Source organism: Nyctereutes procyonoides, unplaced genomic scaffold, assembly GCF_905146905.1.
Source record: "Nyctereutes procyonoides isolate TBG_1078 unplaced genomic scaffold, NYPRO_anot_genome, whole genome shotgun sequence".
Lineage (NCBI taxonomy): Eukaryota > Metazoa > Chordata > Mammalia > Carnivora > Canidae > Nyctereutes > Nyctereutes procyonoides.
The window spans coordinates 37,445,774-37,468,454 of NW_026575047.1; the positions used below are offsets into that span (position 1 = coordinate 37,445,774).

A 22,681-nucleotide genomic window follows, 5' to 3' on the forward strand; every position below is an offset into this window, starting at 1 on the left:
CTGAAGTTGATCCCAGGGTATCTAGAAACTTCTGTGGAATGAGCTTAAGGTCCAAAGTTGCTTATCTGAGTCTCCCCCACCAACCCTTTAGTGCTTGTGTAGTGCTGTGGGGCCTTGGACTCAGAACTGCTGCACTTGGTAGTCTTCTTGGAACAAGAATTTGTTAGTTGAAGGGATTTATTTTTCCTCAAGTCATTTTTAAATATATTATCTTAGCTAACATGATTTACTTGTAATTCAATAATAGTCTGTTTTAATATCTTTTTTGTATATTCTTTACAGTATGTCTTTTTACTGTATTTGTTTTATATTTTATCTTTTTTAGTATTTCTAATTTACTTGCTTTATCAAAATGACACTAGCAGGCTTTCTAATTATAAAAGTAATTTCATTTTTGTGTGAGGGAAAGATGTTTGTATATTCTTAGAAAAAAATAAGGGTGAGTATACACTAAACCTAATCATTGTTGTTACCAGGATACATACCTACTTTATATTCACTTTATGGTTCCTTTGTAATATTTGCCTTTTTCTAAGCCAAATATCATATATTATTTCTCATTATTAAATAGTTTTTAAGAATTAATAAAAGGTGTATAAATAATTGTTATCAAAATAGGTACAATAAAAAATATAAAGAAAACAAAATAACTCAAAAGTTAAACTCTGCTCTCATTTTATGTGTTTATTATTATATGTAATATCATATATTATTATATATTTATATATTCTGCTATATACTATATATCACCTATATAATATATATATGATTATGTTCTAATTGTATTTTATACTCTCTTTCTACTTACAGATATATTGTGGGTATTTTCCACGTAAAAAATAGGTATTTACATGATTGTTTTTAATACTTGCCAATATTGAGTGACTATATTGTGGTTTACAAATTCTATATTGATAGTTATAGATTAATTTCAGCTTTCTGCCAATATGCATAATGCTGTGGTGAACATCCTTGTACATATATCTTTGCGTAAATTTTTTCTTTCAATTTTTTTGTTCTGATATTTTATTTTGCTTCTAATATTCTAGATACCTGGCAGTAATGATATTTTTCAAATTATACTTTGAGATTTAAAAAGCAGCAGATGTAAAATTCTGAGATCAAATCACCATAAGGAGACTTTTCAAGGAAATGGTCCAGAACCCAATTCATGCTTTCAGGGGGAAAATTGGTGGAGCCATTTCTCCAGAGAATGCTGTTAGTGGGATGGAGGGAAGGTTGGAAGTCCTGTCCTCTAGCCCAATGAAAGATCTTCAAAGGGACCCTTCAGAGATTTTTCTGTATCTCCTGCAGGTGGACCAATGGTGGCCTGAGGTGAGCGGATTGGCTGCTTTGATGGCAGACCCAGGGGAGGTGGCTGCATTGGTTCTGACAGCATTCCAGAGTTTGCAGGCACCAAGGATGGGCCTGCCTCCTATAATCCAGTTGTAAGCCAGGAGGGAGACAGAGTCAGCAAGGAATCATCAGATCCTGCCCAAGAGAGCCAACTGCATGGGTAAGAAGACCTCATTTGAGAGATCCTGGAGGTGGCCCACCAGAGCCTATAAGGAGAATGCAAGGGGCCCCCTGGAAGAGAAGGGTTCTCAGCCTGGTTATGGAAACCCGGGGGAAAGGTCTCCATAATGGAAAACTCCAGAGATGTAAAAAACTCTCCATGAGAGAGGGAGGGAGAGTGTAGACACACACACAAGCGCACAATAGAGAGCTCTAAGCACCTGCCAGCCCAGAGAGCCGGAAGATAGCACCCATTGTGGCATTAACTCCAATAGGAGCCGTCTTATCACCTTGGTGCCTCCTGCCCTGGCGTTCCACCAGCAGCTCAATAAGGAGGTGTGGGGAGAAGAGGCCGACCTCTTTCCTCCTTTCTGAGGGCAGACTTCCAGCTAAAGAGGCCCAGACTGGGTAGGGGAGAAGATTTTGATACTGGCTAAGCGAAGTCTTTTACATTAATATTCTGCACTATCCATTCAGTTGCTGAATGCAGACTATGCCTTCACCCTTGGACTGAATGTCACCTAAGAGGGATCAGAAAGTCATGGATCTGCTGGACTTTTTTATCCACTGAGGGAAATAATTCCCACTGTGAGTAAATGTTAAAGGAATGGTGGAAGAAAAAAATATTAAGTTGCATCTGATTGCCTTCAGAGTTGTGCTTGTTCAAAACGCTCTTGGAATAGAGCATCAGGTGGAAGATGCACCACACAAGGGCCCTCAGATGCCCTCCCTCTCCACATGCCCTGCAGCTACCCTCCTGCCCCTGCTGTGGCAGCCTCCAGCCCTCTAAACATGACCAGCCATTGGAGTAGCTCAGTGGGTCTCCAGCCCTCAAATCCTCCCAGTATGTGAAGAAACTCAGAGGACAGCATGTGACCTCTCCCGGTGACACTTGAGCAGCAAGAAGTGGCAAGAGAGCCTAGGCAGGTCTATATTTGGGCTTTCACTCATGGCAGGCCTGTTGCTATTTGCAGCGGGAAGCCAGCTCATGTTACCATCACCTCTGCACCCCAGCTGCAGAGTCCTGCTGTGAGACAGTCGGGGGCAGCCCTCTGGGGCACACAGGTAACCCAGAGGGAGATCCTCAGTTTTCCAGCCATCATCCAGAAACCTTGGAGGTAAAAGGAGACCCTGTGGACCCTTAAATCAGCAGGCAAGTTTTTGGATAATCATAGTCTTCTAATGCAAAGGGTATTTTATTAGAAACCCCGTAACTTGATGCCACAATGTTAATGCAAAATCGTTCCTTTAGGGAGAGAGGTATCATCTTAAACTGCAGAATCTTAAACTGTGAATGTCTTCTGTGCCTTCCAGTAGCATGGATTTGCCTTGCTAATCCAATGTAGTGTTGGTACAGGGTGTGGAAGCCCCTAAACAGATAGAGACTGGCCGTTCTTAAAATGTACCCTTAGAGTATTTTTAGTGCGGGGGCCCATTTGCTAGAACAGTTTGGAACCCTAAATAGTGTTACCCTCTGGCTCCAGTGACCGATTGATAAATACATCTTGTTTTAATCTGTGTGGGCATCCCAAGAAATCAGAATTTCATGTTTTGATTGACATACGGGAAGACAGGACTATGATCATTTTTCACCTGTTATACATACCCCTCCTCCCATGGAAAGTTTCCAGGTTTGGACCGTGTCTGTAAAAGTTGATTTGAGCTATTTTGCGTAACTGTACAGCCAACACTTTAAAGCAAAGTTTCTTCAGCTGCAGCTTGGGAATTTCTAAGAGCTACACAGGTGAGCTTCTGAAACTATAGGGAAAATTACATTTGTGCCCTCATGGGCTCACTTTTGGGGAGAGAATTAACACCTTTCAGTAGATTCCCAGAAGCTCTCGTGCCCTATAGAAGGTTAAAAATCATTTTTGTGAGGGACTTTTCTTTTTTTCTCCCACATAGACAGCAAAAGTCTGTTTTCTTTGTAACTGCAGCCCCATGGCCTAGAGTAGAAGCTGTCTAGCTACTCTATTCTTTATAGGCTGTGACCTATTTATTTCTCTGAGGTTCAGTTTCATCACTTATGAAATGACAATTTATTGTTAATGTTCCTTCTCCCCAGATTCTGAATATTTTGGTAAGACACTAAAAGAGTCTGGGCGTTGAGGAGGAAAGTGCATGGCAGCTGTGGAGGTTTGTTGCAAACCTCCTGCTTGGGTGCCGGGTGCCCAGACCAGTTTGTTTGTCTGTCCAAAGGGGAAAGGCTGGCACAAAAGAGTTTGTTCCCATTAGATTTGTTCTCAATGTTTTCCAGTCTTCTTGCTTGTATGACAGTTCAATTTGTTATTTCACCCTTCAGTTTCCAGTTGAAAGAATTTGTCAGCATGATTTATTGGTAATACAGAATTCTGGTTTTCTCCCTTTTGGTGGCACACAGAAATGTGTTAGTTTTAGCAGGCTGCTCCAGGGTCTGTAGGCAATACGGTGTAGTGGAAAACTGATTCTGGATCCATCTCTTTACCCGCTGGATTATGTGTCCAGCATACAGCACAGGGCTGGACACAGAGTAGCCCTGGGTCACCCCTTGTTAAATGAAATTGGGCCTGGCAAGTCCTTTCTCCTCACAGAAACTCAGTTTTGCCATCCTAAAATCAGAAAGTTGAATTAGATGCTCTCCAAGGGAACTTCTGTCCCTAGAAGGTCTATACCTCAGCATAAGCCCCTTGGAAGCTCATGTTGTGAGGACGAGACCTCACAGTGGATGTTTGTGCCTGGAGATGAGGCTCTTCTACTCTGGTGCCTTCTCCCATCTTTGGTTGTTTTCAGGGGATGGAATGATCCCACAGCGGCTGCAGGGCCTCCACTCTGCCATGGCTACTGTGAGTCTTCACTTTCTGACCCCCGTCCTCTCCTTTCTTGGATGCCCTGGTGGGAGAGGCCAGGGTCCACATAATGATACTAACAGCCACCCCCACATTAATAACAGCAACTGACACGTACCGAGCACTGACTTTGAGCCCTACGCTAGGCGAAGCATTTTACACACATCATGTTATTTCATCTAAATGCTATCTTTAGGGTGCACCTGGGTGGCTCAGCGGTTGAGCACCTGCCTTCAGCTCAGGTCATGATCCCGGGGTCCTGTGATCGAGTCCTGCATCAGGCTCCCTGCAAGGAGCCTGCTTCTCTCTCTGCCTATGTCTCTGCCTCTTTATCTGTGTTCTCATGGATAAATAAATAAAATATTTTTTTAAATGCTATCTTTAGGAGGCAGGAAGCACAATAGGCCCATCTCATGGGCTCCTGACAGTAAGACCCTGAGAGGTGACTTTCCCAAGGCTACCAAGAAAAGAAGTAGCAGAGACAGAAAACAAGCACAGAGCTTTCTGAATCCAGAGGGCAGTGGCCTTAGAGAGGGGTTAAGGGTGGGGTGAGGGTGTTCCCTGGAGACTGAATTGATAGAACCAGAATCAGCATTAATTGGGTATTGGTTACCTGGGTGATGTCAAGGATGAGCTCCTGGTCTCTGGTTTGAGATCCTGGTCCTATTTCCTTTGGATGTATACCCAGAAGTGGGATTGCTAGAGCTCATGGTAATTCTGTTTTTAGTTTTTTTTTTTTAAGAACTTCCATACTATTTTCCATAATGGCTGTACCATTTTATATTCCCACCAACAGTGAACAGGAGTTCTCTTTTCCCACACCCTCTCCATCACTTGTTATCTCTTGTCTTTCTGGGACTGCCATTCTAACAGGCACGAGGTGCTATCTCATTGTGGTTTTTTGTTTCATTCTGGGTTTGGGGGAGGTTGTTTTTTGTTTGTTTTTAGGTAGGTTCCACAACTGGCGTGGAGTACAACTCAGAACTTGAACTCATGACCCTGAGATCAAAACCTGAGCTGAGATCAAGAATTGGCCACTTAACCCACTGAGTGACCCAGGCTCTCCCTCACTGGGGTTTTGACTTGCACTTCCCTAATGATGAGTGATATTGTGCATCTTTTCATATGTCCGTTGGCCACCTGTATATCTTCTTCTGAAAAATGTTTTGTCATGCCCTCTGTCCATTTGTAATCAGATTATTGGGGGGGTTTTGCCATTGAGTTGTATGAATTCCTTGTATATTTTGGATATTAACTATCATGTAAATAGTTTACAGATATTTTCTCCTATTCCATAGATTGCCTTTTCATTTTATTGTTTCTTTTGCTATGGAAGTTATTTTTAGTTTAATCTAGTATCGCTTGGTTTTTTCCCCTCTTGTTGCTTATGCTTTTGGTGTCGCATCCAAAAATTGTTGCCAAGACTGATGTCAAGGACATTTTCCCCTTGTTTTCTTCTAGGAGTTTTATGGTTTCACATCTTACATTTAAGCCCTTAATTTTTGAGTTAATTTTAGTAAGTGGTATAAAATAGGAGTCCAGTTTTATTTATTTTTTAGGATTAGGATTATCCAGTTTTCCCAGCACTATTTATTGAAGAAATTGTCTTTCCCCACAACAGGGTAATTCTGATTAGCTAGAGCGAAGGCAGTGTTTAGAGCCCCTTAGGTTGAAAGACTCTGATTGTTTGTTGACCAGTAAAGGATGTGGGGTCATAGGATGGATCAGAATGGGGAGAAAACAAAGCAGTGTTTCCACAGCTGGATGGCCCCTTAGGTCTTGGGAACCTCTGAAGAGAGATGTGGGCTAAAGTAGGGGTGATGCATGTGCTACTCAGGAGTATCTTGCAGTCCTTTGGGTCTGGCACACGTGTTTAGGGGTATGTAGGGAAGGCCTCTTGGTCCATCTCAATGCTTGTTTTATTGGGATGCTGATCCATCATAGGGAAATGTGTCCTACTTCACTTGAAGCCATACTTCCCCGTCCCTAAAGCAACCTATGTTGTGAGGAGATGCCAGGACTGCCCCAGCCAGAGTCTAATGGTGGGCAAGCTTTAGGAATTAACCCAAAAGAACATCCAGGCTCTGGGATCTTCATAAATCACACATTTTAGGAAGGCAAAGCACTGGCCCTTAAACCTGTTGCTTTGTGATGCTGCGTCTAGGAACAACCTTCTTCATTCATCCCCCCTCCCTCCACACACACCCACCCAGGGGGCAGACTGAGTCCCCATGGATCTGTTGGTGGTCCAAGGCACAGTGGAACTAGAACCTTGTGCATCAGTCCTGTGTGGTCATGGTGCTCAACCCCAGCACACATTACTGAAGGGATGCTGACCACTGTCTTCCATATAAGAGTTTTGGAGCATTAGAGAACAGGACTTGAAGCTTTTCTAAACCTTATGTGACATGCCTGGTCTTAGAGTCAAGTTTCCTAATGTGGATCCAGCCCCCAGAGACCAGTTGCATGGATGGTATGTGGTGAGGGTAGCAGTGTCTTTGTCCATAATAGCAGCTGCAAGTAGGCCTCTCTGTGTGGTGCTAAGAGAGGAAGTGGAACTGCAGCATCCTATGTGAACTTCAGAGAGGGGGGTAAGAGGCAAGATTCCCAGGGGCTCACTGGGGCCAAAACTGTGCAGTCCATTCCCACTATCCCCACCACACTCAGAGAAGGCCTGCGGGTGTTATGTCTTGTCATCAGCAAGAGCTGACATGAGCCTTTGGGGCATGTATGAGGGACTTCCAAGGAGGGTTATTGCCCTGAATAAGTTGGAAGAGTGACAATTGGTACAGAGCCTAGATGAAGAGAGGTGGCCGAGGGTTTCCCCAGGGTAAGGGCAGAGCAGGTCTCCATCACTGGGATCCAGAATCTCTGAGTCTTCCAGAAGTAAGGCCAGATGGGGGGCTGGGTCAGTCCTCTGCGCTCCTCATGACTGCCCTGAGCCTTTCCCTGTGCTCACAGGACAGAGCTGGGAGGGTGTATGGCAGGCAGCCAGAGGAGCCTGGTGGCTGTTTCCAAGAGTGTAGAGGGAAGTGTGGGACACAAGAGCAAAAGTGTCCTCTCTGACCAGCCTGGAACATGGGCCAAGTTCTTTTCCGTGGGAGAATGGGTAGAAAAACTGAGTGATCCTTGGTCTCCTCAGAGTAGAGGAACAGAGAGATGAAACAGAAGACCTAGAGCAGGAATATGCAGGATGAGGATCAGGACCCAGACAGTGCAGGACATCACAGGCACTCAAGGTCAGAGCATAGGGAGGCTGAAGAGTGGGTTAGGGAGGCTGAAGAGTGGGTTTTCCAGAAGTGTGCCCCGTCACTGGGACCTCAGGCATTTGCTAGTGTGGCCTATGGGGGTGATTGCAGGCTTGTGGCTCGGGAGACAGGATGCATGTCACACCACACATCAAAGTGGAGAAAGCGAGAGGCAGTGAGCTCCATCTGGCGGTGTCAGATCTGGGGAGAATGGGAATGTTCAGGAAGCCAAGGCTTCTCTAAACTTCTGCCTCTGCGTGGAACAGAGATTAGGGCCAGAGGCAAGGATATGGAGCCACGAGAGTAGACAAATCACTTGCAGGAGGTAGAGAGAGAAGACGAGCAGGGATGGAAGCCCGGGGAGTTGCTCAGTGCAGGACTCAGAAAGAGTTCAGCTGTCCCAAAAGAAGATGGTAGGCTGAGCTGGGTCACCAGGATCGAATGTCACAGAACAGCCAAGAGAGCATGGGCCAGTGTCCATGGATTTCGCAATTAGGCCATCAGAAAATGCTATATTGTTTTAAAAGGCAATCAAAAACAGAACATGGAAAGAAAAATGAATGGCATTTTTAATTTTTTTATTTTTATTTATTTTTTTGAATGGCATTTTTTAAATATAGCTTTGGGATGGTTATTAAAAGGACAGTCTGTCAGCAGAGGTCACAAAGTCCCTCCCTGCAGAAAAACAGGCACTGCTGGTCAGGGGAGCCACTGAACCTGAGTCCTGGGTGCAGCAAACAGCTGGCTGCTGGCCCTGATCCCACAGTGGAAATTAAGGGGGGCTCTTTGGATCATAATAAACATTATGACTGGGGTGGGGAGGGAGTACTAAGCTGTATCTTTAAATTTTTTTGATTTTGTTATTTACCCCCCAAATTTATTGTATATGTACCATTTGGAATAGTTAGGAATGGCAGTTTTCCTATTTTATTATTTTTAAATTTTATTAAAGATTTTATTTATTTATTTGAGAGAGGGAGAGCAGAACAGAGGCGCAGAGGAGAGGGAGAAACAGACCCCCCCGCTGAGCAGGGAACCCAATGACTTGGGGTTCGATCCCAGGACCCCTGGGATCCTGACCTGAGCTGAAGGCAGACTCTTTAACTGACTGAGCCACCCAGGCACCCCAGTAATAGTAGTTTGTTTTTTTTTAAAGGCATTAAGTTTACCACAGTTTATTTTTAAAGGGGGCATCAGGAACTGGACTATGGGGATGGTTACATGACTTGAGAAATTCACTAAAAACTATTGCATCGTGCACTTAAAACAGGTGAATTTTATGATTTGTAAATTGTATTTCAATAGTTATTTTCAAAATAGATTAATGAGTAGGCTAAGCAGCTCACAGAACTCCTGGTTTTATGTAGGAATAAGTTGTTGATAAAGTGCTTGTGCAGGTAAATTGGAATGGTAGAACAGTTCAATAGATAGAAATTTTGGTCAATATTTGGACATCAAGTGCCCCTGTTTGTGACTTGTACAGTTAAATGGAAAAAAAAACATAACTGCTCCTCTATACCAAAAAGGTCATTCTAAGGGGCACCCAGGTGGCTCAGTCAGTTGAACATCTGACTTTTAATTTTGGCTCAGGTCATGATCTCAGGGTTCTGGAATCAAACTCTGTGTCGGGCTCTGCACTCAGTGGGGAGTCTACTTGAGATTCTCTCTCCTTCTCCCTCTGCCCCTCCCCCTGCTAGAGCACACACTCTCTCTAATAAATAAATAAATAAATAAATAAATAAATAAATAAATAAATAAATCCTTTTTTAAAAAAAGATTTTATTTTATTTATTCATGAGAGAGGCAGGGACACAGGCAGAGGGAGAAGCAGGCTCCATGCAGGGAGCCCGATGTGGGTCTCGATCCCAGGTCTCCAGGATCATGCCCAGACCCAAAGGCAGATGTTCAACTGCTGAACCACCCAGGTGTCCCAATAAATAGATCTATAAAACAAGCAAGCAAAAATCATTCTTTTAGGGACACCTGGGTGGCTCAGTTGGTTAAGCACCTGCCTTCTACTGAGATCATGATCCCAGAGTCCTGGGATAGAGCCCCAAGTCGGGCTTCCCCATCAATGGGGAGCCTGCTTCTCCCTCTCCATCTGCCTCTTCCCCCGCTCATGCTCTCTCTCTCTCTCTCTCTCTCTCTCTCTCTCAAGTAAATAAAAAATTCAACAATAAGTAGACAGATAACCCAACTTGAAAATGAGTGTATTGGGGTTCTCCAGAGAAACTGAATCCAATGAGGGGGTATGTGTATGTGCGTAAAGAATGTGAAAGAGGGACGCCTGGGTGGCTCAGTGGTTGGGCGTCTGCCTTTGGCTCAGGGCGTAATCCCAGATCCTGGGATCGAGTCGGGCTCCCTGCATGGAGCCTGCTTCTCCCTCTGCCTGTGTCTCTGTCCCTCTCTCTGTGTCTCTCATAAATAAATAAATAAAATCTTAAAAAAAAAAAGAATGTGAGAGAGACATTTATTTTAAGGAATTGGCTCATGCAGTTATGGAGGCTGGAAGTGCAAAATCTGCAGGGTTGGTTGGCAGTCTGGAGACCCAGGGAAGAGCCAGTGTTGCAGTTCAAGTCTGAAGGCCATCTGCTCCCAGAATTCCTTCTTGCTTGAGGAAGAGCCAGCTTTACTCTGTTAAGCTCTACAACTGATTGGATGGCGCCCACTCACATTACGGAGGGCAATCTGATTTACTGAAAACTCACCAACTTAAAAGTCAACCTCATCCAAAAAACACCTTCACAGAAATATTCAAAATAATATTTGGGGGATCCCTGGGTGGCTCAGTGGTTTAGTGCCTGCCTTCGGCCCAGGGCATGATCCTGTAGTCCTGGGATCGGGTCCCACGTCGGGCTTCCTGCATGGAGCCTGCTTCTCCCTCTGCCTGTGTCTCTGCCTCTCTGTCTCTCTGTCTCTGTGTCTCTCTCTCTCTCTTTGTGTGTGTGTGTCTCTCTCATGAATAAATAAATAAAATATTAAAAAAAATATTTGACTAAATACTTAAACACCATGGCACAGCCAAGTTGACACATAAAAGAAACCATCACAGTGGGCAAAGGATTTGAATAACCTTTTCTTCAAAGATAATATACAAGTGCCACTAAGTGCATGAAAAGATGCTTTACATCATCCATATGGAAAATGCAAATCAAAACGAGCTAGCACTTCACATCTGCTAGGATGGCTCCAATCAAAAAGATGGACAACCCTTTCACAAAGATGGCGCCAAAGGCGAAGAAGGAAGCCCCTGCCCTTCCCAAAGCCGAAGCCAAAGCAAAGTCTTTGAAAGCTAAGAAAGCGGTGCTGAAAGGCATGCACAGTCACAAAAAAAAAGAAGATCCGCATGTCACCTACATTCCGATGACCCAAGACCCTGCATCTCCGAAGGCAGCCCAAATATCCTCGAAAGAGTGCCCCCAGAAGAAACAAGCTTGATCACTATGCCATCATCAAGTCCCCCTTAACTACTGAGTCAGCCATGAAGAAAATAGAAGACAACAACACACTTGTGTTCATTGTGGATGTCAAGACCAATAAGCACCAGATCAAACAGGCTGTGAGGAAGCTCTATGACATTGATGTGGCCAAGGTCAACACCTTGATCAGGCCTGATGGAGAGAAGAAAGCATATGTTTGACTGGCTCATGACTATGATGCTTTATGTTGCCAACAAAATTGGGATCATCTAAACTGAGTCCAGCCGGCTATAAATCTAAATATAAATTTTTTCACCATAAAAAAAAAGATGGACAATATCAAGTGTTGACTAGAACATGGAGAAATTGGAACGGTCCTACACAACTGGTGGGAATGCAAAATGGTTAAGCCACTTTGGGAAAGAGTTTGGCAGTTCCTCAAAAGGTTAAACATAAACATGGTTATCACATGATCCAGCAATTCCACTCATCAGAATGTACCCAAGAGAAAGAGTCAAAAAGTGGAAACAACCCAGGTATCCATCACCTGGATATGTTATCCATGACATAAACAAAATAGGTTATATTCCTAAACTGGAATATTATTCAGCTGTAAAAAGGATACATTGTATGACATGGATGAACCTTGAAAATATTATGTTCGGGATCCCTGGGTGGCGCAGCGGTTTGGCGCCTGCCTTTGGCCCAGGGCGCGATCCTGGAGACCCGGGATCGAGTCCCACGTCGGGCTCCCGGTGCATGGAGCCTGCTTCTCCCTCTGCCTGTGTCTCTGCCTCTCTCTCTCTCACTGTGTGCCTATCATAAATAAATAAATAAATAAAAGAAAAAAAAAAGAAAATATTATGTTCAATGACAAAAAGCTAAACACTGAAGACCATATGTTGTATTATTCCATTTATATGAAATGTCCAGAATAGGCAAATAGAGACAAAAAGTAAATGGCAGGTATCAGAGGCTGGGGGAGCAGGTAGTGGGGAAGTGACTGCCAATGAGTAAGTGATTTTTTGGTGGGGGTAATGAAAATGTTCTGGAATTGGATAGCAGTGATGAGCACATAACTCTAAGTTTATTAAAATACTAGATTGTACACTTTTTAAAAAAGATTTATTTGAGAGATAGAAGAGAAGGAGCACACAAGTGGAAGGAGGGACAAAGGGAGAATATCTTCAAGCAGACCCCCTGCTGTACGTGGAGCCCAATGCGGGGCTCAGTCTCCCAACCCAAAGATTGTGACCTGAACCAAAACCTAGAGTCTGACACTTAACCAACTGAGCTGGGCACCCCTAAATTTTACACTTTAAAAGCTGAGCCTTATGATTTGTAAATTATATCTTAATGAAACCATTATTTTTAAAAGTACAAATAGGGGGGCATCTGGGTGACTCAGTGGTTGAGAGCCTGCCTTTGGCTCAGGTTATGATCCTGGGGTCCTGTGATGGAGTCCTGCATTGGGGTCCTGCAGGGAGCCTGCTTCTCCCTCTGCCTATGTCTCTGCCTCTCTCTGTGTCTCTCGTGAATAAATAAATAAAACCTTTAAAAAATAAAAAGTACAAATAGTTTCAAAAGATACACTTTCTGGCATGCTATAAATGTTTACATTTCCAAATAAAACTGTTTTTATAACTCTTGAATTTACTTAATGGACTCTTAAATACTATTGTAGTTTGATACCCTTCATCAGGTATGCTTTAAAAAAATGCAGCAGAAACTCTTATGGAATGCCTGTGATGTGAGCATAACTCTTATGTGAGCCTGTGGCTCAGTTGGCTAAGCATCTGACTCTGGGTTTTGGCTCAGGTCATGATCTCAGGGTCGTGAGATCGAGCCCCACATTAGGCTCCACGTTTAGCATGGAGTCTGTTTAGGATTCTCTAGAATGTCCCTCTCCCTCTGCCCCTTTTGCTTATTCTCTCTCTCTCTCTCTCTCTCTCTTTCACAAATAAATATATAAAGCTTCAAAAAAAACCTCTTTTATAACATTAGAAAGTTTACCTTGTTCTTTTTTTCTCCTTGAGCTTGTGTTTACATATAACTTCTCCAAAGAGTTTTATCCTAATGTATTTTTTCTATACTTATAAAGTCTTATTGATCATCTAGGAGAAATCTCAACAACAACAACAACAACAACAACAAAACATATATGCATGCAATTTAAATTTTTTTACTTTCCTGGAACTGTAAGTCTCTAAATGATAATTTATCAATACAATTTATATTCACATGTGAGCAAAATAACATGGATTACTAATTTTGACAATTATTAAACAAAAGTGAAATGGAAATGCATCTCTTGAGCTGGATGGGGCTTTTTTTTTTTTTTTTTGGATGGGGCTTTAAAAAAAAAAAGTTCGAAATGCCTGGTGGCTCAGCGGTTAAGTGTCTACCTTTGGCTCAGGGCATGATTCTGGGGTCCCAGGATAAAGTCCCACATCGGGCTCCCTGCAGGGAGCACAATTGGTTGAGCATCTGGCTCTTGGTTTAAGCTCAGGTAGTGATCTCAGGATCATGAGACTGAGCCCCATGTCAGGCCCCATGCTCAGCTTGGAGTCTGCTTAAGACTCCTTCTCCTTCTCCCTCTGCCCCCTCCTCTGCCTCTCTCTCTCTAAAGTAAATAAATGAATTTTTTAAAAACATAATTAATATGCACTAAATAACAGGGCACCAAAATACATGAAGCAAAAAGTGACAAAAATGGAGAAAGAGACAACTCAACAAAATCAGTTGGAGACCTCAGCACTCTACTTTTGATAACAGAACAACTAAAAAGAGGATCAACAAGGAAATAGAGGACTCAAATAATACTGTAAACCAGCAACGCTCCACCCAACAGCAGTAGAATACACACACTTCTCAAAGCATATAGAATGCATTCCCCAGAATAAATCAAATGCTAAAACAAATCTTCATAAATTTAACAAGGTAGAAATAATACAAAAATATGTTCTCTGACCATAATGGGATGCTATTAGAAATCAATAACAGAAATTTGAAAAGTCATAAATATGTGGAAATTAAAAATACATTCCTAAATAACCAGTGTTTCAAAGAAGAAAGCAAAGGGGAAATTAGAAAATAGTTCAAGATGAATAAAAATAAAGATAAAACATATGAAAAGTTTTTTTTTTGCCACAGTATTGGAATGTAGCAAAAGTCATGCTTAAAGGGTAATTTACAGCTATAAATGCCTGTATTTAAAAAGATATTAAATCAGCAACCTAACCTGCCACTTTAAGACTCTGAAAAAAGAACAGCAAACTGAACAAAGCAAGAAGGAAGGAAATGCTAAAGATTACAGTGGAAATTAATGAAGAAGGGAATAGAAAAACAATAGAGAAAATCCAAGAAAACCAAAAACTGCTTGCTTCCTAAAGAGATCAGCCAAAAAAAAAAAAAAAAAGAGAGAGAGAGATCAGCAAAACTGACAAGCTTTTACTGGCCAAGAGAAAAATAGAGAAGACTCACATCACTAGAATCAGAAATGAAAGAAGGGACATTATTATCAACCTTACAGAAATAAAAAGAATTTAAAAGAATACTATAAACAATTGTATTCCAAAAATTAGGTAAGTTAAATGAAATGGACAAATTCTTGGAAGAATCCAAACTATCAAAATGATTCAAGAAGAAATTGACAATGTGAATGGGCCTATAATAAATAAAGAGACTGAATTAATGATAAGGAAAAAAAGGACGCCTGGGTGGTTCAGGGGTTGAGCATCTGCCTTTGGTTCAGGGCATGATCCTGGAATCCTGGGATCGAGTCCCGCATCAGGCTCCTTGCAGGGAACCTGCTTCTCCCTCTGTGTGTGTCTCTGCCTCTCTCTGTGTGTCTTTCATGAATAAATAAATAAATAAACAAATAAATAAATAAATACATACATACATACATACATACTTTAAAAAATAATAATAAGGAAAAAAAACTCAAAATGAAAGCCCAGATAACTTCACTGGTGAATTACCAAACTTGTAAAGAGGAATTAATGCCAGTCCTTCAGAAGTTATATATATATATATATATATATATATATATATATATATATATATATATATCAAGTTCTTCCAAAATATAGAAGAGAAGGAATATTTCCCAACTTATTCTATGAGGCTACATCTTCCTGACACCAAAACCAGACAAAGACATTACAAGAAAAGAAAGTTACAGGCTAATATTACTTAGGAATATGAATGCAGAACTCCTTAAAAAATGCCAACAAACTGAATCCAGTAATATATATATATAAAATTAAACACTATGTCTAAGTGCAATTTATCCCAAGAATGTAAGGTTGGCTTAACCTCAGAGTTGGCAGTGAGTTCTTAGATATGACACCAAAAGCACAAGTAACAAAAGAAAAAATAAAATAGGCTTCCTCAAAAGTAAAAACTTTTGTGCTTCAAAGGACACCATCAATAAAGATGAGAGTGCCTGGCTGGCTTAGTTGGTAGAGTGTGCGACTCTTGGTCTAGGGATTGTGAGTTTGAGTCCCACGTTGAGTGTAGAGCCTACTTTAAAATTTTTTTTAATTTATAAAAAGCGATGAAATAGTCTATAAGATGGGAGAAAATATTTGCAAATTATGTATCTGATAATGGACTAGTCTCTAGAATATGTGAAGAAATCTTACAAATAACCCCGTTAAAAATAGGCAGACTATTGAATTGACATTTCTCAAAAAAAAAGATATACAAATGGCCAACAAATGTGTGAAAAAATACCTGCCATCAGTATTCATCAGGGAAATGCAAATCAAAACCACAATGACATACTATTTCACACCCTCCAGGATGGCTATAATAAAAAAAATCAGATAATAATAAGTGTTGACAGGAGTGTGGTGAAATCAGAGCCTTCATACACTGCTAGTAGGAATGTAAAATGGCACAGCCACTTTGAAAACAGCTGGGTAGTTCCTCAGAAAATTAAATGTAGAGTTACCCTGTGACCCAGCAACCCCACTCCTAGGTATATACCCAAGAGAGATGAAAAAAATGAAAACATAGACACACACAAAACTTGTACATAAACATTTTAGCAGCATTACTTATAGTAGTAGTCAAAAAGTGAAAACAATCGAAATGGAAAGGGAAACATGCAGGGGTGCCTGGGTGGTGCTGTCAGTTGAGCATCCAACTCTTAGTTTGGGCTCAGGTCGTGATCTCAGGGTCGTAAGATAGAGCCCTGCATTGTGCTCCACACTCAGTGGGGAATCTGCTTAAGTTTTTATCTCCCTCTGCCTCTTCCTGCCTCTCTCTCTCTCTCAAATAAATACATCTTTAAAAAAAGGAAAAAGGAAGTGTGTAAATAGGCTGATGAACGGATAAAAAAATATGATATACCCATACAAGGGAATATTATCTCTCTCTAAAAAAGGAAAGAAGTACTGACCCGCACTATAACATGGATGAATCTTGAAAACATGCTATGAAAGAAGCCAATCACAAAAGACAGTATATTATATGATCCCATTTATATGATTCCATTATATGAATCCAGTATATTGTATGATCCCATTTGTAAATCAATAGAGACAGAAAGTAGATTACCAGTTGCTTAGGGCTGGTGGAAATGGAGGAATGTGGGTGGTGGTAGCTAAAGAGTGCAGAATTTCTTTGTGATGGAATGAAAATGGTCTAAAATGTTCTGTGGCAATTGTTGCTTGTTTTCGTAAATATCCTAAAAATCATTGAATTATACACTTCTGACAGGAGAATTGTATGGTATGTGAATTCAGTATCAGTAATAAATATTATCAGAGGTAATCTAACATAATAGCAATTATGTGCCAAGAAGAAAGCAGGGATTTCGGAATCCAACAGACTGTATAATCCAGGTCCTCCAAGAACCAAGCACCAAACAGGATCAGATACACAAGGATTTTATTAGGTGAAACTCTTATCTGAGGTAAAATGGAGAGGAAGGTAGGAAAGGCTGAGAGTGCTCTCAGACCATGGTGCAAGTCTGACCCCAAGTGAGGGAGGGTAGGATGGTTTGGAGGAGCCACTCCAGTCTGCCTTGCACCCTAAGAAAGATTCGGCAAGGCTGTCAAGGAGCCCTCCAGTCAAAATCTGCTGTCAGAGGAGTTTTGGGTCAAACAGAAATGGATCTGCCTTAGAATCCCTGCTACACTCTGTCATTGGATGGAAATGCCTATGGGAAGTGTGTCCTCCATGCAATGTGATGATGGATTTCAGAGCACACCTGAACACCTGGTCACCGAAGCTCCTGTAGTTGGGACATCTGTCAGGCACAGTATCGTGGCCACCACACAGACTAAGGTTCAAATATCAGCTCAACAAATTATTGGCCATATGACCTTGCTCCAGATACCCTGAGTGAGCCACAGTTTTATCAGCTGCAAAATGGAGATGATAGCAGTGCCTACCACACAGGGTATGCCTCTAAACTGCCGACCATAGAGAAAGCACACAGTAAGTGCTCCATGAGTAGTAGCTGCTACTAATGTTGTATTTACTACTTCTACCATTTATTATTTCTTTCTAGATTTGTATACCTCCATTAAGTAGTAAACATAGTCTCTATATAATGAATATTGTTTATTTTACTTAATATCATACTGTATGTCTTTGCCAAGTTATCATTTGCTCTCCCTAATATTTTAAAGTCTGCATTATATCCTATAGAGTATGGATATCCTAGTTTACTTAACTATTCTCCTAATCACTGGGGCTTTACAGTTTAATTTTTTTGCTGTCATAATAATTTTTGTGGGCACCTGGGTGCGCAGTTTGTTGAATGTCCAACTCTTGATTTTGGCTCAGGTCATGCTCTCAGGGTCATGAGATCCAGGCCTGCATGGGGCTCTGCACTGGGCATGGAGCCTACTTAAGATTATCTCTCTCCCTTTCCCCCTCCCCACTCTAAAAAATTTGTGATAGATATTTTTATATAGAAACGTTTTTTTCTCCTGTATTGAATATTTCCCTTCAGGGTCCTCATGAGGATTACTAACTTAAAGAGGGTGAACATTTTTAAGGCTCCTGATCTGTGTTGTCCCGTTTGCTCTTCAGAAAGTTGGGGCTAGTAGACATTCCAACCCGCAGCATGTGAGCATACTCACTTTGCTGTACCCTACCCAGTCTTGGGTAACATTCTTATATTTTTAATTATTTGCTCACTGGAAAGGCTAAATGGCATCTTACTTATTTGTTCTCTATTACTCATAAGGATAGACCATTTCCCAAATGTTTTTGCACAAGTGATTATTTTGTGAGTTGTCCTTGCACACTAACTTATTGAGATCTTAATTTTTTTTCTATCAATTTATACTATTTGTTTAGTAATAACTGCCCAAGTCACTTTGCTTTATTTGGCCTCTGTTTATTTGCTTTAATGATAACTGCCCAAGTCACTTTGCTTTATTTGGCCTCTGTTTATTTGCTTTAATGAAGAGGAAACTATTGAAATTTCTTTGGTAATATCTGGTCCTCTTTAAGCTTAGAAAGTCCCTCCTTCCTGGAGAAAGTAAACCTCTCTTTGTAGATGGTTCAAAGTAAAACCGCAGCTGAGCTGCCTTTTTAAATTAAAAAAGTTTAAAAAACATTTTTTTTTAATTGTGAATGAGCAAGACCAGTCTAATGACCATGTACTGGGATGGCCTTCTCATGAATGGGGTTGCTCACTCTTTCTGTGTCCTAGACCCCAGGACGCCCAGTGGGAGCTGCGGGGCAGGAACTCTGCAGGTGCAGAGGCGCCATGGAAGGGGAGGCTGCGGGGGCACCCGAACTGCGCCCAGCCCGGGCACCCCAGGACTTCCACTTCTACCCCATGGATCTGTATGACCCCGAAGACCGGCTGCACCTCTTCCCGGAAGAACACTTGCAGACAGGGAGAGAAGTGCAGGCCGAGATGACTGGCGAGCCCAAGGGGGCGGCCCCGAGAGACCTGGAGGAGGACGTGGAAGAGCTTGTCCATTTATACGCACTTGGAGACGGCAGCGAGTGGGACGCGGAGCTCGTGGACGGAAGCTCGCCCCATCTGGAGGTTTGGGAGCAGCGGCCGCGCATGGCCGGGGCCCACAGGGACTGGAGACTGGGCGCCGAGGCCGAGGCCGGGGACCGGGGCTGCGCGGGTTGGGGTGCACCTGCCCCCAGCCGGGACCTGCGAGAGGCCTACAGGTACTCGCATGGCCGGGCCAGCGAGGAGTACGAGTGCTATGTGATCCCCGAGGAGGAGGACGAGGATGAAGCCGCCTTGGTCTTCTGCGTCACTTGCAAAGCTCCGGTGAGGGCGTTGAAGGTTTCTGATGAGCACAGAGAGCACGAGGTGACCCCACTCAGCAAGGCCCTGGAAAGCGCCAAGGTAAAATAATGTTCTGTCTATAGTGCATATATATCTCAGGTAGGCAAGCAGAGAATGAATGGAAATGCCTTCTACAGAAGAGAGAATAAGAACACTAATGTCTCCTTGCTAACCTCTGTTTGCTAGGATGAAATTCACAAAAACATGTTCAAATTGGAAAAGCAGATCATCGAGATGGAGAATTTTGCAAATCACTTGGAAGAGGTTTTCATCACGGTGGAGGTAAGAGCAGGTGATGGACCCATCAGTCACACGCTGGCTTCTGCAGGTGGTGGAGTCTGTAGCTGTTGTCAGGTGTGGGTTAGAGACTACCTCCCTACTGCCCTAGTAGGGGACCTTAGCAGGATCTATCTTCTGGAACCAGGTACCTGTCCACATTCTCTCCTGAACTGGAAGCTTCTCTGTCTTTCTAGCCTCAGCCCTACTGCCAGGTGGGGCTCTTGCATGGCCCAGGCTTGACAGGGCCCTGCAAGGCAGCCATCCTTCCTTGTTCCTTTCCCCAGCTGTTCTCTGTATCTTATCAGATTAATACACATTTGTGCCTGTCACCAAACATGTCACAGCCCTGGGTCAGCCTCTGAGACATGTAGTACCACTATGATGCCAGCACTCAGCCTCACCATCCAGATAAAGTGCCCCAGGACAGAGGATTGGGAGACTTTCTACCTCCCTTCTCTTCGTGCAAGTGCTCCGCTTCTATTAATCTGCAGGAGCATCTCATATGAATTAGCTGAGCCCCAAGCCCCTTTCCTGTGAAGCTGGACCTTCTTAACCACCAGTCTTAAGAGGGAGGAGAACTATGGCACAAATCTGTTCTGCAGGGTACAGGGAAGGAACAAGTGAAGGTAGTGGTAGGAATAAGTGTGCAACCACCTGGACAGAACTCCCTATACTCCCACTGGCAGTGCATCTCAGATCAAAGTCAATCACCCTCAGGGAAGACTCTGAGTCTTCTCGTTTACACCGACACCAGTGCCATTCTGAGCAAATCTTGTGCACATAGAAGAGGCTCAGCAAATACTCCCTGAATCCTAAGGGCTTCTTCTTTGGAAATGTCTCTGTTATCTGGTGAGGGTGACATCGGTCAGAACCTGCAGAGCTCTCTTGACTTTCCAACCTAAGTAAGAGGACCAGTAGTTGATGGGCTTTTTTTTTTTTAAAGATTTTATTTATTTATTCATGATAGACATAGAGAGAGAGGCAGAGACACAGGCAGAGGGAGAAGCAGGCTCCACACAGGGAGCCCGACGTGGGACTCGATCCTGGGACTCCAGGATCGTGCCCTGGGCCAAAGGCAGGCGCTAAACCACTGAGCCACCCAGGGATCCCCAGATGGGCTTTAATTAATATTACACATGTGCTGTGCCCCAGGATTAAGTACTGTCACAAGTCTCCCCCTGTCATCCTGCACTCCCATCCATTAGGCAGTGCCATCTGGCCACAACCCTTCCTCCCCTGGGTGAGGGTTGCAAAATGCTGCCAGGAGAGAAAGCAGTGCTTCTCATTGAGATTATCCCAGGGGTTCTAGCTGCAGACTCCTCTTCCTAGCTCCTGCTGTGCACACCTAGGCATCCTGGCAAAAGAAGCTAAGACCAGGGGAGGTGACTAAGATATCTCTGGGTGGATATGTTTTCATGCCCCAAATGGCTCTGTTGCCAATACACCACATTTCACCAAGCTGATGGCTAAGGTCAACTATCTTGCAGGAGAACTTCGGAAGACAGGAACAAAACTTTGAGTCACATTACAACGAGATCTTAGAAACACTCGCTCAAAAATATGAAGAAAAAATACAAGCTCTAGGGGAGAAAAAGAAAGCAAAGTTGGAAACCTTGTATGGACAGCTGGTCAGCTGTGGGGAAAACCTCGACACCTGCAAGGAACTCATGGAAAACATAGAGGAGATGTGCCATGAGGAGAAGGTTGACTTCATCAAGGTCAGTCATGAGGTGACATGAGGTCAGGAACCCAAGTCACAGTATAGCTAGGACAGGTTAGAGCAGCCCGTCTCTGCCTGGAGACCTTGCAGTTGACTGCTGTGGGCAGCATCCATCTGATTGCTGGATGTTCATGATGGCGAGGTGGTCTCCCGTGTCCCTGCGCAGCTTTGCCATGAGAGGCTGAGCCGACTGGGACATGACTGACCCCTCCCCTGCACCATTACTGAAGCCTCCAGGGGGCTCAGCCCCTCTGTACTAGAGATCTGTCTCCTCACCCAGGAGTTGAGCAACATCAGCACTCAGAATTTTCTTGTCACCTCAGGTGGCCTCTCAGAGCCTGGCGGTGGGGGGTGTGGGGGGTGTGGGTGTGTGTCCAGGCTAAAAAGGCACCTCTGACTCTCCAGTTATAAGGGCACCAATTTGAAATTTTTATAAACTCAAACATGCCACCCTCAAAGTCCATTTCTTAATTTCTTTGAAATCCAGTTAGATCTGACCTCAAGGCCCCATGCTGCTGGGCTGTGGGAATTTTAATCTCAGTCAGAGGTGGGGTCCCCTTTCTTCACAAGGACCCACAAGAATATGGGACAGTTGTGGTGTCAGGGATGTGAGGGAGGGGCCTTCAGCCACCAGAGCTCCCCCAGTTGCCAAATATGGCCTGCACTCTGCCCCTGCCCACAGTGGTGCCTCAGAACCCAGCAGCACTTCCTTCCTGCCATGCCTGGGACAAGGGACCCACAACAGAAGCTGAAAAGCAAGTGGGGAGGTACCATTAGAGCCCCCAACATGCAGACCTTTTGAACCACTGGCCCCACAATATCACTGTATCTCAGAGACATAATCCCGAATGTGTAGAAAGCGATATGAGCAAAAACGTTCTCACTGATATTGGAAATGATGAGACCTTAGAAACAGCCAAAATGTCCATTAACAGAGGAGTGGTTTAATAAACAATGGAGTTCCCCTTCAATGGATGGTTACTCAGTCTTTCAAACTGATTGTGTGAAACAGCACCTGTAGTGGGAGCGCTCACACAGCTCATGGGGAGGAGCTGGGAGAGGAGTATGGAGCCAGTGCTCGGCTTGGCACAGTGATCTTGCTAGAGTGGGGGCTATGGCTGCTCAGTTTTAAGATGTGTTTTTATCATTATATACTTTAAAAAGGAAATTTATTTCCAAAATTGGTTTAATATTTTCTCCTTTTCCTCCTCCTTTTTAGGACGCCGTGGCCATGGCTGACAGGTAATACTTTTGTCCATATATATATATATATTTTTTTTTTTTAAGATTTATTTATTCATGATAGACACAGAGAGAAAGAGAGAGAGGGGCAGAGACACTGGAGGGAGAAGCAGGCTCCATGCCGGGAGCCCGAACCGAGACCCGATCCC

The 22,681-nt window shown here is 43.2% G+C and overlaps 1 protein-coding gene across 3 annotated transcripts in view; it reads left to right on the top strand.

Annotated features, from left to right (window-relative positions):
• Positions 1-1,017: 1,017 nt before the first annotated feature.
• The window catches only part of FSD2 (fibronectin type III and SPRY domain containing 2), a 39,808-nt gene continuing 18,144 nt past the window's right edge, over positions 1,018-22,681 (top strand). The window contains exons 1-6 of one of the 3 annotated variants that reach the window (XM_055326243.1): positions 1,018-1,516; positions 2,490-2,668; positions 18,689-19,351; positions 19,478-19,573; positions 21,058-21,288; positions 22,510-22,532. In XM_055326243.1, coding sequence (XP_055182218.1) covers positions 18,746-19,351; positions 19,478-19,573; positions 21,058-21,288; positions 22,510-22,532 — 956 coding nt within the window. In that variant the 5' untranslated portion in view covers positions 1,018-1,516; positions 2,490-2,668; positions 18,689-18,745. Of the gene's footprint in view, positions 2,669-18,688; positions 19,352-19,477; positions 19,574-21,057; positions 21,289-22,509; positions 22,533-22,681 lie in introns of all 3 variants that reach the window. The other 2 variants (XM_055326244.1, XM_055326242.1) reach the window with 2 other exon arrangements.